At 34.7% G+C, this 16,168-nt stretch overlaps 1 protein-coding gene across 6 annotated transcripts in view; it reads right to left on the bottom strand.

Annotated features, from left to right (window-relative positions):
* PTPN3 (protein tyrosine phosphatase non-receptor type 3) overlaps window positions 1-16,168 on the bottom strand; it is a 119,160-nt gene that overhangs the window by 13,798 nt on the left and 89,194 nt on the right. For all 6 annotated transcript variants that reach the window (XM_064430036.1, XM_064430026.1, XM_064430046.1 and 3 more), the window contains 8 exons: window positions 15,276-15,353; window positions 14,238-14,294; window positions 9,473-9,629; window positions 7,650-7,816; window positions 4,968-5,058; window positions 4,659-4,720; window positions 3,667-3,813; window positions 1,428-1,556 (listed from right to left, as the gene is read on the bottom strand). In XM_064430036.1, coding sequence (XP_064286106.1) covers window positions 1,428-1,556; window positions 3,667-3,813; window positions 4,659-4,720; window positions 4,968-5,058; window positions 7,650-7,816; window positions 9,473-9,629; window positions 14,238-14,294; window positions 15,276-15,353 — 888 coding nt within the window. The remainder of the gene's footprint in view (window positions 1-1,427; window positions 1,557-3,666; window positions 3,814-4,658; window positions 4,721-4,967; window positions 5,059-7,649; window positions 7,817-9,472; window positions 9,630-14,237; window positions 14,295-15,275; window positions 15,354-16,168) is intronic.

Raw genomic sequence — 16,168 nt, forward strand, 5'->3', positions numbered from 1 at the left:
AAATGAAATCTTTCTTCATTTAAAGAGATTTAGGAAGGTTACAAATAAATAAATAATGTGAGTAAAAATGACTAAAACTTTGGGTATATATAGTTGCAATACTACTTTTATGAGGATAATTTCTTCTGTGCTGACATTCAGGTTTATCACTTATGGAGTAATTGGCCAAAATACAGAAACAAATATCATGCTGCTCCCTGACTGGGCAGTTTCTCATATCTAGAAACAGAAGTAATGTAAACTGTCTTAACTGAAAAACCTTTAAGTACTGACATCTGACATCTCACATGTTTGACTGCAAAGGAAAGCTTAATCACATTAAAGCAAATTTGGATGCACTGTCAAGTGAGAGAATGTCAAGTTACAAATGTATGAGAGTAAAGGATTGGTCATCTGGCTGTAAGAACATGGATTGAATATTAATATATTAAATATTAAAAGATATTGCCTTTTCCTTGCCTACTACTTTCTATTACTACTAGCAATTCTGGTAACAGTAAAAGCTGCTTAACTATACAGAAGTTTAAAAGACTGACTAAAAGTTAGTCTTTGGTCAGTATACAGTGATTTCTTACACATCTTATGATGTGTATAATTCCTTCATCTTTGTAGAAAATACCTATGACTATGGAACTTTGGAAAAGAGGGAAGAAGGGAAGAAGGGAAACGTATAAGAAATGCAGGTCAACTCAGAAACAAAAACCAAACTTCAACCCCTACAATTCAGATTGTGGGAAGTCCAGATGTGACCTGAACACAGATTTCACAACACAAGTTAATATGCTGTGTTTTGCTAATGCTGCCTAGACATTAGCAGGAAAGTATTACGGGTTATGGAATATAAGTATTCTTCATAAATTGGACACATTTCAATTGAGATACATATGGACTTTTTTTACTTTTTAAAATCTGACTAAAGACAATGTAAAGAAACTGGTGAGATTCTGCATCTTCTCTCAAAACAACTTTATTAAGCTTCACTTCTTTATTAGCTGTTCTAGCTGCATGTGCTATTAACAAAGTGACCCATATTTCATCCTTGAAAGAGCAGAGTTACTTAGGAAAAGAACTCTCTTTATAAATCAAAGTACTTATGAAGAGTCAGTGATTGCAGAACTGTTTAAAAAAAGGCACTAAACTTCCTTATGGTGCTTATTGCAGTACCTGTACAGCACAACGTATTATAGAATTTCAAAAAGTGTGTCTTTGAAGAAGCTCCAACGAAATAATTATACCATGTTGACCCATATAATATACACATATTCTATTTTTAAAAATGTAGGTGTCTGTGTGTATATAGACACACATCATATCCACACACAGAGATATACACATATACATTGCCAAAAACACAGTCTTTATCTACCCAATCTATAAATGTGTTCATTCAGCTTGTCTGGGGATAATTAAAGGCAAGGAGCATTTACCTCAATGTGGGTAATGACCATTTCTCTGACAACATAAGCAATTGTGCAGTCTTCAGAGTGGCACCTGACACGGAAGCAGCCATATTCCATTACATCTGGTGGATCAGGCCAATACTGATGACACTTGGTCTGTAAGGGAAATTAGGCACATGTCAAGACTGTTGTTTTCAGCCCTTCCATTTCCAGCCTTCCTTTTTGTGTTGTTGTTCAGGGAATTCAATGAATGGTACAAAATCTGTTTTAGCTTGCTGGTTAGACTTTTTCCCATCCAAATTGAAAAATAACAGGACAAAATAGGCTAAGTTCCCCATAAACTTCTGTTTTAGTGATTTATAATAAATATTCAGGCAAATTGGCTGCGTAATACTTTGTCTGCTGCTTATCTGTAATTGCAAGAATGACTTCTCAAGGCGTAATGTGGGAGAATAAAGATGCATTTATTCTGTTTTAAGAAAAGAAGTGCAGGGGTTAAATGTCAAACTAACTTTAGCCATCTACTAGCAGGTTACAGCAAAGGCAAAACCACACTTTTCTTCAAAGTGAACAATGAAAGGACAAGAGGCAACTCTAAAGAAGCTATAAGGGAAATTCTGACTAGATGTTGGCAAAAATATTCCACAAAGGAGGACAAGTACAGAAACAAAAAGCCCTATGATCATGTGGAATCTCCACCTGTGGAAATTATTAAAATTTTGATGTGACACTGCAACTTGCACAAAGTTATTTTAGTCTGTAACTTTTAAATTGATAGAGTCACATGAGCTGGAATTTTTGGAAAATTAAAATTTCTTGATTTTATCTTTAATAAAATCCAAGTTTTCACAGGTTTGAAATCCAAATTATAACCATTATGCCTGAAAGTTTTACGGTGCTAATTTATCTTAACTACTTTCCCCTTCAAATTTAAGCCAAAATAATATATTCATTTCTGAAAAAAATGAACATTACTGAGGAGAAAAAAAAAATCCTATCATACAAATCTTAATACCATTGGAAAGAGATAGTCTGGAATGTAAAGCCTCCAGTACTAGGAAAGTGTTTGGCATTTGCCTCTGGGAATATTCTTAACAAGAGTATACATCTTTTTCTATGCCTGCAAGTTCACCCACAAAGTGGCCAAATCTAAATAACTTCTGAAAGCAAACAAAACTCATAAATGTGCCTGGTGTACAAAGGTACCAGCAGGATGATTAGAAGCTATCAACAATTGCCTTGAAGTTTCCAACTAACTGTATGAACTCCAGACTATTATTAATCTGTATTCCTCCTCAATACAAAGAAATTATTACACCAATACAATCAAAAGAGGAAGGAAGCATTTCTATGTCAGGTGATGTTCAATAATGTCTGCTTCCATGAGCAGCTACACAATGTGACTGTGGTTAAAACCTGATTGTTGCTTAACTCCACTTCCTTGTATCTCAATATTTATGCTGTTTAAGACCTAAAAAAAAAATACTCACTCCCTTGCTTTCTAAAAACACTGGGTTTTGACTGGGATGCCAGATAAATTTGATAATGTAGGACAGATCACGTACGAAATACATATAAAGGCTGCAGTGAGGGCATACAGGAGTCACCACCTTCTCCACCTTTTAAAAAATCCAACTGTTGAGTTTTCAGCTTCTAAAATTTTAAAACCAATACCTTCCCATTTAATATAAAAACTTAATCTTTAAAACTACAAAAGACAAATTAAATCAAAACACATCAGATTTTCACTGTGCTATTACAAAATTCAAGGAGAGACAGAATTTATCAAAACATAATTAAAATAATTATCAAAGCAATTCTAGGAAGAAACCTGAGATGTAAATAAAAAGCTAGCTCAAGTCTGACCACTAGTAAATACCACAAAGTCAGACTCCTTTTTACAGCTAGACTACAAGGTTTGCCCAACCCACTCAATGCTTCCAGATATTTTCTGAATCTTTTGGAGAGAAACTGCCACATGGAGGCCAATGCTCACGGAGAAAAAAACAGCATGTAGTACCTGTCTGATCAGCATAACAGAGTGAATGCAGTGATTTCTTTTTTTCCAACAGCTGGTTTGTTTGCAAAGCAGCATACCAAAAAGCAAATTGAGGACTATCTGCTCTAAGTAATTCAGAGAGCCTGGCTCTCAGAAGAATAATTCAACAGAACAAGTTGGCCTCTTTTAGGGTTATTTAACCATAACAATGGAAAACAGTTCAAAGGTACAGTACACTTTTCAGCACAAAAGGGCCTGGGTACTTACCCGTCCTCGTTCAGTGAGTGTTGTTAGCATGATGATCAGTGATAATTTGTGATCCCAGACTACTTGCCAGAAGTGTGCACATGTGTGTGGAAGAGGCCCCTGAGTAGCAATGTACCGGTTCACAATGCCAGCAGAAGGAATTTCCATCTACAGAGGGAAAGAAAAACTCTATGATAAGTTTGCTTGTACCACTCAGGTACTTTTTTAACTTTTGCATTTCATTCAAATAAGAAGCTTTGAGGGAGGATTAAGGCAAAAAGCAGAGTAATAAGACAATCAAGATTACAATATTTTATATGAAAAACTTTTAAATCTTTAATTCAGAACAGATGTAAAGCACAGATTCTATAGTCCTTCATGCTGAACTACGAGCAGAAGATTATTAGTGAAAATGTACTTGAAAACTTGAAACTGCAAAGCTTTCTAAATTTTCTTTAATATTTAATAAGGAATGATGGCAGGGTATATACACCAAAAGTATAGCAAAAGCTGTTTATTGCCTGATATTAAACACAGGAAATTAATAACTGAATCTGTGATTAAGGTGCTTTCTGACAGAAATATACACACATTTTACCCCTTTTTTCCCTGACTCCTAGCCTACACTTGATTAAGGAAATCAAGGCTCTAGTTTATCTTCTGGATCCTGCATAGCATAGCTATTAGGCATAAGTGGTTCTAGAGGGAAAAAAGGCTTAGTTTTTTGGAGATAACCTCAGCATTTGAAGTATATGGAAAAATAAAACTATTTTTACTGGTTAAAGACTCTGCACATATCACAGTGTATCCCTACATGGTAGCACCCACTGTGTATTAGGATGGTCACCTGTTTCACAACCGGTTCACTATTTTTTAGGTTATGAAATTTTGTAGCTTTCACATTTACCAATCCACCAAATTAAAACAAAATATCCTCATTCCCTAAAAAAGCCAATTTTTTTCTGCTTTAGTAATACAGAAAGTGAGTAAATGCAGGTCTCTGTATGACTTACATTCACGTAATTTGCATTAATGTAATCTTCATCTCCTTGCAATATTATCCTTGTGGCATCATCTGCACTCACACAAGAAAGAGGGAATAAAATTAGCAATTAAGAGACATACTTCCCCTCTATTAAGTTAAAAAAACCCCTGAGGACTTGCAGAAACACAAACAGCAGAGTACAAACAGAATAAATTACCTTTTACAAAATAAAATGACCAATTACATTACTTCAATTATATAATGAAATCTTTAATCAGCAACTACAATACAGCAGTTTTAAAAAGCAAAATAGGCAGAAACTGTACTTTAGACTCACAAGGTAGAACATCTTTGTATCTATTCTTGTCCATATTCTGAGGTACCTTTGCACATGTAACAGCCAATCCTGGTTTCTTTCTATAGAGTTGCTGCAAAGTAGAATGAAACATTATAGGATTTGGGGGATGTGATTATGCTATACACACACTAATTACATTCACACAAAAATGCATAGACTGAAAAAAATTCCATATTTTCTTCAATGTTTTTCCTATCCGTCTGCAAAATTCACTTGAGAGGTGCTTGTATTTAACATGACAAGAATTTCTGTTACTGCTGGTCCATCAGGACAGCTAGAAGAATTTCTGGGAAAAAAGCAAAACCAGCATGTGAGCACCATTGATATAAACCACTGCTCTGCAAGTTTGCCTTTTGCTTTTAGAACTGCAGACCAGAAAGACAACAGTGGTTGAGGGTGGAACAAGGGAGCAGTGAATAGCATCAGAACAAACAAAATAGCTGCAGACTTATTCTCTGGAATCAACTATAACATAAAAATTTCAGAAAAGTTTATGCATCCAATTCAATCCTGCAAGTACCTAAAAAACCACAACTCCAATGTATCACAATCTTTTAATATGTGACTTTGCTTTTGGGCCTATGTTGCAGACTTTATCTGGAGTAAATGGACATATGAAATGAGGTCTATATAATGTGTGTATAACCAAAATTTTGAAGTTGGTGTAAGGTTAATGGCTGGACTGTATTATTTTGGAGGTGTTTTCAAACCCTAATGACTTTTGCTTCTATGTACATCAAACAAGACAAAAAAAAGGCACAGAGGGGAAACAACAGCAACAAAACCAAACAAACCCACAAGAACTGTAATTATACAGCTATAGCTTTTGTGTATTAAATATGCATGAAAGTACCTTAAAACTGAGTTATTAAATTTGGCTGTGCCAGAGTTTTATATCCTTCACTGAACACTTACCAAAGAATTCATTATATATGAACTCACATGTTTAATGAAGATTTTGAATATTGTTCTATATACAAAATGGAATGAAACAAATAGGAGGCTAAAATACCCTACTTTCTGGTTAAGAGAAAAAGAGCAACATGCAAAAATATTTATTCTACTGAGATTTGTTGGATCTTAAAACTCTGTATTTAAAGCTCACTGCACTTTTCGACTTATACAACATAAACAAGCCAGAGAAGAAAGATAATATATGTAATGGAAAAGCTTCTATCTGTTATAAGTCAAGCTCCACTTTATTAGATCCAGGTTGCAATTTCTGCCTTTTTTAGGAAGACAAGAAAAATAATTTTAAGTGAAGTAACCATTCTTGAGCTTCACTGTCGTCTGGTAAACTATCACTTGCTATTGACAGACTTCTTAAATTCTGACTAAATTGAGGAAGATATTCTGGAAAAACTTGATTATTCACAGTCTACTGGCTAATTATTTACTATTTTACTGAAGTGAATGAAGAGTTTGAGTCACCAAAGCTGATGAGGAGACACTGCCATTGCCTCTGCTTCTGAAGATCACTAACAACAAACTCAAAGCAAGAAGATCACTAAGCTGTACCCTAGTTTATTATATTTCAAAAAGCTTTTGCACTTTTTCTGTAAAATCCTTTTATAAACAGTGCCATAAAAATGATAAAATATAGGATCAAATATCCTATGACTATCATAATATCATATATCAGAATATCATAAAGGATCAAATATCCTATGAAGTTCACTACAGGAAATTTGTGTACAAATTTAGTCAATAATTTGACAGTTAGGAAGATATTGAAAGGTCAGTTCATATTTTTGAGCTATTCCTTCAATAGCCAACAGATTCATTGTAATTGCTGCATTGTATCCAGTACTGTGGATTTGGGAAAGCAGTTATGAACCATTGTCTACAATTCCTTAAAACCAGGGGAATTTTAATTCTCAGAAATCATAGAGAGAAAGGAATTTTCATAAAAAGAGTGCTTATACAATACACAAACCACAACTCTTCAGCTGTTACCATGAAATTTTCCAGCTTTAAAAAGAGACAGTGAAGGAAAAAAATATCAAAAGGAGAAAGAAATTTTAGTGTTGTTCTACAAGTTTTCAGTGACAGAAAGGGTTACTCCAGAACTCAATGCCAATTTTATAAATCATAATAAACTAAGGTTTATTCAGAGCTACTACAAATGTTTGAATCTACAACAATTAAAGCAAGCACAAACATACATACTGCACTCCACTGACATTAGAGAAGCAGATGAATTATCCTTTGGAATTTCTTACACTAACTCTGAAGAAACTAATTCAATAAAATATAAAATATTTTATTAGCTAGTTTTCTATGACCTTCCTTGCTAACATATTGAAGAACATAGAAAAGGAAACAAAGTACAAGACTGACCTTTGTTAAAATCCCACTACTCTACCTAATTAAACAACTGTAAAAAAATACTGATTTAGTGAACTTGGGGTACTTGAGCCAGAAACATATTCATTTAAAGACATTTCTCTCAGCAAATGGTATTTTGTGTTAAACTTAAAACTCATTCTTCCCTATTGTAAGTAGTGAAGTGTGAAACTGTTGGGCAAGTGAAATTGTTGCTCTCTTGAGATAAGATTGAACAGGAACAATGAGATTTGCAACTAATTACAGCCCCTCAATTCTCCCTGGTTACAGCTACTGTTCTACACTAACAGCATTACAGAGATGAGTATTACCTACCTCAAACTGAATAAGGACAGTCCCACTTTCTAGCCCTCTTCTTAGCTGCTCCATAGACTCCTCCAGTGTATCACCACCATATTCAGAACAGACAGGAAGAATAGATTCTGGCAGAGTGTGGGAATCAGCTTCATCTTCTGATATGGGATCCACAAACTGTTTGACCACTGAAAGATGCGTATGAAGTTATAATAGAGCATTAATGTGTTTTTAGCAGATATAAAAATTTACCAGCTTGAAATAAGAACAGTTTGCAAAACCTCAGAAAAGCAAATAGCAACACATTTAATCACATTTCTTTTTGTATTATATTACTGTAGAAACTATAAACAGTATAATGTCCCTAAGACCTTTCTGAAAGAAACTCCAAATGCCTCTTTATGAAGGCAAAGAACTTGAATTCCTAGCACAAGGAGGTTTTTGCAACCTTGTCTTACCTAATGAACTGCTAAATAGACTAATGAAACACCATATCCACCACGGTAAAAAACAAGGAAGTTTAACCTAAAAAAGTGTAGATCATAATTAGTGGAATATTTCTACAAGACACTTCTTTCGGTTTGGACCTCCAACAGCAAAACAAAGGCAAAAATCCCTTCATCACACTCCTTTGCCATTAGAGAAGACAAAGAATTACCTTTTGCAATTTCTTATGCTAACATTGAAGAAACAAAGTAAAGTTAAAAAGAATTATTAGTCCATTTTCTACAACATTCCTTGCTATTGAAGAACATGAGAAACATTAATGAAGTAATCTGCATAGCAGTTTTGTCTCTATGAAATGTATTGTATCACCAGACATGTCCAGCTGTGGTTATCCTCTGCAGTGATGGGAACACATCATACCTGCCAAACTTCAGACAATTAGGAGCTGGTTATGCTCATGCCTACAAAAAATGACTGCTATGGGGCCACAAGTCACCTTTAGATAAAAGCAGATTTCTCTTATCTGCAAGTTGGAAGGGGACTAGAAAATTAAGGGAAAACTAAATGCTGCATAAAGCCAGTGGAAAACAAAATAAAGAGCCCATCTATCGTAGAAACACAAGAAGTTTTAAATAAAGCCAATGTTACAGAAGTACATATCACTTAGGCTATTTCATTACCTCTTATTTCCTAGTAATGCCTAATCCCCTCAGAAACTCTGTGCAATTGTGTGTGCTAATGCCTTACCATACCTTTTAAGGAAAGCAAATAACAAATTAACAGTTTGACATCATCTGAAAGCTCTTGGGATCTACAGATGTTTAAATATGGAGCAAGCAATGCCAAGCTGGATGAATTTTCCATTTTTAAACAGGTTTAAGACCCTGCATATTTCAAAGATTGCCTCCTCTTTGCAGGCAGCAACTCTGCAAGCAACCAGCACAAGTTTATCTCAGTATTGTCACAAAATGTCTACTGCAAGAATGAGGTGAGGAGCAGCTTATTTGACCTGTTTCATCACATAATTGTGCAGGGGAACAGCCCATGAGTTTTTGCAAATCTGCAGTTGGGGGGGCTTTAAAATTATGCCTTATTTACAAAAAAAAAACCCCAACACCTCACATCACCAAAAATTTTTTTCAAGGGACTATTTATTCTCGTAGATTTTTAGAACAAAAAGTAAGAAGAAATTCTAACTTGCAAGACTCTTTGTAGCAGTGGTAAGAACCTACATAGTTTAAACTACTTGTACTACTAATTCAAATTTAGTGAGATCTACTCTTTGCACAAACCTATTCCAAGTGCGCTGAGAACATACAAACAGAAGAGAGTACACCACCAATCATAAGAGCAACAATCTCAAAAACATTAGAAGTGAATAAAATTAGCCCAGTTACCTTTCCTCCTGACCAAAAGTGCAAGTTCTCTTGTGTGAGATTCTCTGCTGGCTTTTATGAACATGACCACCTGGTCATGCGTGTGCTCTGAGATATCTCGGCCATTAATTAATACTATCTGATCACCTTCATTCAGCTTTGGAATGCATTTATCAGCCTGTTTCAAGACCAAAGAAACACATTAATGTCATCACAACCAGTTGTACAAGCAGGAACATATCAGGATAATAAGTAAATCATGTAAAAAAAGTCTTTACTGTTCTCCTGGCAACATTTCATATTCTGTATCAGAGGTTCTGTCAAAGGTTTCAGCTCTAAAGCTCTCATGCTTCAAAGCCTCCCCCTGACAATAAGGAACAAACAATTCAAACAACATATTGATAGCTTTAAAAGGAATTCACATTAATCAAACGGCCATCATCAGATTGCTCTCAAAGATCTGTATTTCAGACTCTAAGCCTCAACAACTCTGAATTTCTGGATAAAGTGTTTTGGGCACATGAGATAATCCAGTTCACTTTTTATGCAGTGAATACTAAGAAGTCCAAACATGATTTTTACTAACATGATTTAAGTAACATGATATACCCCAGGCATACACTTTTTAAATTTCAAAGATATCCACACACATTTCATATCTTTGTTACTTTGTAGAGTCTTCTTTAGATTTAGAATACCTGCTGGACTCCAGGGTTTATTTGGCTTTTTTTCTGCCACAGATCTTTGTATGCTTAGCCCCATGTCGAGCACAAAGCAATTAAAGCTAGGGCCAGAATATGATGATGATTCTACAAGGATGTCTAACAAACTAGAGCAACTCTTGCATGAAGGAAGACTCAGAGAGCTGGGAGTATTTAGGCTAGAGAAGAAAAGGCTCAAGGGGATTTTGCAATGTACATAAATACTTAAATGGAAGACACAGAGATGATGAAGCCAAACTCTCAGCAGTGCTCAGTGGCAGGATAAGAGGCAAAGGGCTCAAAATGAAACACAGGAAACTCCATTCAAGCATCAGGAAACAGTTCTACTGCTGTGGTGACTGAGCACTCCAGCAGGTTGCCCAGAGATATTGTAGAGTCTCCCACCTCAGAGCCCTTAAAAGCCATCTGGATATGGTCCTGGGCAACTGACTCTAAATGATTCTTGAGCAGAGGGGACTGGACAAGAGGACCTCCAGGTCCCTTCCAACTTTCTGTGCTTCTCTAATAAGAATATGCAGGATTTTACAATCTTTGAGTGTCAAGTAATGTAACAATTTTTCATTATTTCTATCCTAATCTTTATTTTGTCTAGGAAGTCTCCAGCTACACAAGTGATATATAAATACTTCATTTCATTTATTGTATGAATGAGATATAGACCTTTACTGTTTTTATTTTTTCACAGGTGTTCCCTGTATTTCCTTCAAAGCCAGCACAGCTTCCCTGAGCTTTATTCATCCAATATTATTAGCCCTACCAAACAACCATTACCAATCCCCTATGAACAAGATATTAAAATTGAATCCAATCCCGATTGTGTCCTGCACTGATGGCTCCTAATATATTGATATTAGCAACTAGTAAATAAGAAGAAATTATAACAAAAAAAAAATCAACAAGATAAAAAATGCAGAATAAAAAAAAAAGAGAGGCAAGAATGTCAGGAAAATGAATTGGGAGTAATTTGTACCAGCAAACAAAGTTAAGGAAAAATTAAGACCTGTCTTAGTGCCAAAAAACAGACAAAGAAGAAGAGAAAGAAGCAAGAGAGAAGAAAGATGCATGTAAGAGGAAAAATCCCATGCAGAAAAGCTAATTAAAAATTTAAAGAAGGAATAATTGCCCCCAGCTTTTTCTATAGAAATAAGGAAAGAAGATAATGAAGGATAGGGAAGATTGACAATGATTCATAAAAAATGTAAACAGTAAAAGAACGGGAATTAGGAACATCCATGATGTTCTTCAACACTGATTTAACCAGGTATCCACAGGTCCCTAAGAAAACCCTTGCCATATTTTGTACAATTTACAAAGGCAAGACTAAAGAATGTAACTATGAATGACTAATTTAATCACTCTTAAATATTATTACGTTTTTCTCTCTGAAATAGAAAAATTTGAAAATATAGGTGATAAAAAGACTATATCAGGTCAGTCTAGGAGAGTCAAGACGTCAACAAGAACTGGGAAGGAATGGTTTTGGATCTCCTATATTTGCCTATAATTTACATTTCTCAGCTGGCTGCTATTAGCCTTTACTACAGAGACTAATATCTTAGCTCAAACAAACTTTCTTAATCATGTGATATGTTAATGCATCAGCTTTCTTATTTGAATCATCTGACTATATAAAATATATCTCAAAAGAGAATTAATTCCTCCTATGCAAGCATAATTTATAGACTTTTCAGAGTCTGAGCTTTTCCAGGCAATTTCTGATGTCAAAGGCTCTCTGTCCTATTGATACACACAAGGTGTCATTTTCTGCTAATCACCTGCTATTGCTCCAAGGAGCATGCATGCTCTTTTTCCATTAAAAGTTCTATTAAATGAAACTACAATGACCTTTTTAGCACCTGAGAGCATTAATACTGTTTGTGAAAAAATCTGTATAGAACTTTAATTTTAAAAAACCCTCTAACCAAACAGATGCAATAAATGGTTGCTCCTTCACTAAAATGTGCTTTCACAAAAATTTTGGGTACTCCATCCTTCAATTTTCCCAGCATACTACATTGCTGCTTTATTAAAAGATTTTTTTTTAAAGGATGTGAAAAGGAAAATGTTGCCTTATTTTGGGGAGTAGGTTTGCTTCCCCTCCTCTACAAAAAATGCACATATTTTTGTAGGAAAGTGAGAAAAAGGTGACCTACAAACCTGAGAAATAATCTTAGCAAATAATATTATTGAATAGCATCCCTGAAGACAGTTTGCAGGGTAATGAGGGAATCCAGAGGACGTTAAAAACAGAGAAATAAAGGTAAGGCATAACTGAGCTAAAATAATATCAAAATGCATTCCATAGACTTAAATTTGAACTTTGAAATATCAGCTACATTTCATTAAACAGTAAAGAACAGGTAAAATTTTGTTTATCGAAAACAATATAACCAATGTTAACACCGCTATGCTCTAAAAATAAGTATATTATTTTCCTCTTGCTACAATATTACATGATTTCCCTAACAGTGCTACTGAGTATTATATATTGGATAGCTGCTTCCAATTTTTTTCTGCAATCCTGGTAACTTGCTCACTTGGTGGTTTACCAGGCTAGAGAGATAATTGGTTGCTTGTCCATGTCTATGACACCAAAGGGAGACACTTCAATGAAGTGTTTAAAGTTGGAAGTCCAGCCCTTTTTCAATCCAAGAGAAAAAAATACAGATCAATACATTCCAGAAGACCAGCCGAATCTGCCAAAGGAAATGACTGCCTCTGGAACAACTGCTTTCATTCTCTAATTGCAGAATGAGCATGTTTGCTCTATATAATTTCAGAATCTCAAATCACCCTTAGAATATTTACTAGGTTGACCATGAAATGTCTTAGGAACTGTTTTATTTTCAATTCCTAGATATAAGTTATTATCATTTCCTACCAAACATTTTTTCAAATAATTATTATATCTCATAAAGGATTGCTATGAACTGTGTAAGTCAGACCAAAAATCATAAATGTGACAAAAATATAACTTCTCAAGCAATCTGTTTCAGCTGGATTAGCATCATGACATTTAGATATAAGTCCTGTGACTGCTTATCAAATTTCAGAAGAGTCAGAAGATTCAGAGTGCACTGTATTTTTAGGATTAAGTCAGTAATATTTCCTAACAAGTCTGCACTGAAATTATTTTATGAGAGTTAGGAAATATAGTTTGGAAAAAAAGCCAAGTGAAATATTTGATATAACATTTGTCCTCACAAATTTATGTAATAATTATTTAGAAAAAAGTTTAAAAATATTTTATGTTCCTAGTATTATTATTTCACAATTTAACAGAAGAACTCAATGACTCTGCTGATTCTTATAAACATTTCACCCAGTCTATAAATATTTCCATAAGCAAAAAGTCTATGGAAAAATAGGAACAGAGCAAATATATGCTCCCTCTCTCCTGCCAAGTACTCTCCCATCCTATAAATAATTTTAGCCCTAAGGATTTCCTCAGACTATTGTGGCTAGCTTAGTTAATAACAATAGCTTTTTTTCCCCAAGTATTTGTCCTGCCCTGACCACACACAAAATTATTTTAACCACACATCCTTTGTCAAGGAGTTTCACAGGTCTACTATCTTCTGCACAAAGAAATACTTCACCAAACATGAAGAACCTGACCTTCACAAACTTAATTCTTAATTTAGTAGTCCATATTTCTGCTGGAATTCCTTTTTCACAGTGCTCTTGCAGATCCCTACTACATCTCCCTCAAACCAGCTATTTTTTCTAGGGTGCAGGGGCCCAAATTATTGACTTCTTCAGTAAATGGTGTTCCTTTTCCCCAGTTCTTGCCCCTCATCAAGCATTTTCCAGTTCAGGATGCACTTTTTGAGATGACAGGAGAACACAAATATACTTTCTACTTATATCTGGTTTGACAAACTCTTCCAGATCTTTTAATCTTTGGTTTAAGAAATCACTGGTTAAACCAATTCCTGATGAGAACAGTTCTGCTGCTATATCATACTGGCTACAGGTGTCCAAATTTCTATGTGACAGACAGACCTTTGAGAGGTGGAAGGAGTAGCAATGGAAGGGATTAAAAGCATCAAGAATTTACTTACAGGTGATCCTGGAGTTATTCTTGATACCAGCAGTGGCATTTTCTGATCTATTCCACCCTAGAGGAATGTCAAGTAAATAGCAACCATAAATCTATCATTAAGAATAAGCAGCATTTAACAGAAATAATTGCTTATTTTCTTTTTATATATATATTTTTTATGCTGTGTCATCATTGACAGGGTTGGTAGGATTGGATTTTCATCAGTAAATGGGGAATTATGGGGTAGGTTGTGGTGTCCTTAAATGTACCAATTTCCAGTAAACTAGATTGGATGTCTCTTTCAGGCCATATATTTTAATAGGCATAAACAGATAAAATGGAACATTTTTTGTAACTTTGTGCTTGAAGCAAGCCTAATTAAACATTTGAAATTCCAAGGCAGCCAGTTTTCTTAGATTTTGTGACAAATGTGCAAGGAATTTGGTAGGATCAAAGTTCCAGACAACTGTACTCCTTCAGTCTCTTTACATCACCAATAAACAGCCAAGGTGAAATGACCAAACTCTACTCTAATTTTGATATTATGGCAAATGTATAATACTCTGCTTAAATGGAATTTCAGTGGGGGAATGTAAAACATTTACAATGTTTGTCAATTATCAATACTAATTTAAATTTTCTTCACAAATTAGTTTTCACATTTTCAATATGATTTCTAATGGGTATAATTAAATGGAACAGCACAAATTATTTTTTTTAATAATACAGAGGTCCAATTTTCCAAAAGTCAATGCCTTAAATTAGGCTTTTGAGTTCATATTTCAGCAGCCAAATATGCAGTGTGCCTTGGATATGTGCCATGCCCATAATATATGCAACTGAAAACCAGAGAACTATTAGATGCTTATTTCTGTAAGTGTTGCTTTAGCACTTAAGGATTAGGCTGCCACTTCTAAAAACTCTCAGTCCATAGGACATTCCTGTAAAACAGACTGCTTTCTCCAAATCATTATACTAAAAAAAAATTTAAAAATTATGAAGTAAAAACATCTTATCCATAAAGCATTTAAAAATAATTAAAAGACAGCTGGTTTACCTTTAGATTAAATCCAAACTTCCCTTCTTCATCTGGTATGATACGCACCAAAAGTAAATCTCCCTCAATTAGGTCATTCTGCAATATATAGAAAAAGAAAGAAAATATTCTGATTTTTAGAAGAAAATATCAGCAAATTAGATAACAGTGCATCCAAATTTAGAAGTGCTGAACAAAAATACTCTATGTAAATACACCTTTGAAATAGGAAGAGGATATGGTTGTAGAATATACCTAGGGTAGCAACTTTTTAAATAGTAAAAATAACAACGTACATCTCAGCAAACGTTTTCTGGTTGCTCTGTCCTAACAGCATTACTCTCAGCTTTCCTTCCCAATTGATAAATCCTATTGGAGTTCCAACCTGTTGTCATTAAAAGCTTAGGTGCAACATATGAACAGAAATGATTCTACTCCAAGAACTATAAAGTGACCATTTTCCCCTTGACTTTTCTCCTTTAAATAGGTTTGTATTTATGCAACAGATTCACAAGGCAGAATTAAGAAGTGCCAGCAGCTAACAGAAATGTTGGAAATGACAGAACTATTCTAACTGATTTTAATTAGTTGCTTTAATTAATTCTAAGTGCCCACTTTTAGGCAGAACCCCTCTGGAACAGGCTGGGGAAGTAATGATCCACGACCATAATGTTAGCAGGGAGCAGCTGCTCTCCAGCCAAGTCAGAACTCAAAAGGATGATGTTTAGCCATCCTTAAGAGATGCCTGGGATAAAGCAAAGCTGTGTCTGCTTTTCAGACAGATAGCAACTTAGTTAGCTGATATTTTTTTCTCTTGGAAGAAACAAGATTTAATAATGTAAGGATTTCTACTCCACTAGGAACTTTCCCTGAAGCTTCTAGAACGCTGGACACTTTGGAAACCAATGCACTTG

The sequence above is a fragment of the Passer domesticus genome, chromosome 1 (genome assembly GCF_036417665.1).
Source record: "Passer domesticus isolate bPasDom1 chromosome 1, bPasDom1.hap1, whole genome shotgun sequence".
NCBI classification, from domain to species: Eukaryota; Metazoa; Chordata; class Aves; order Passeriformes; family Passeridae; genus Passer; species Passer domesticus.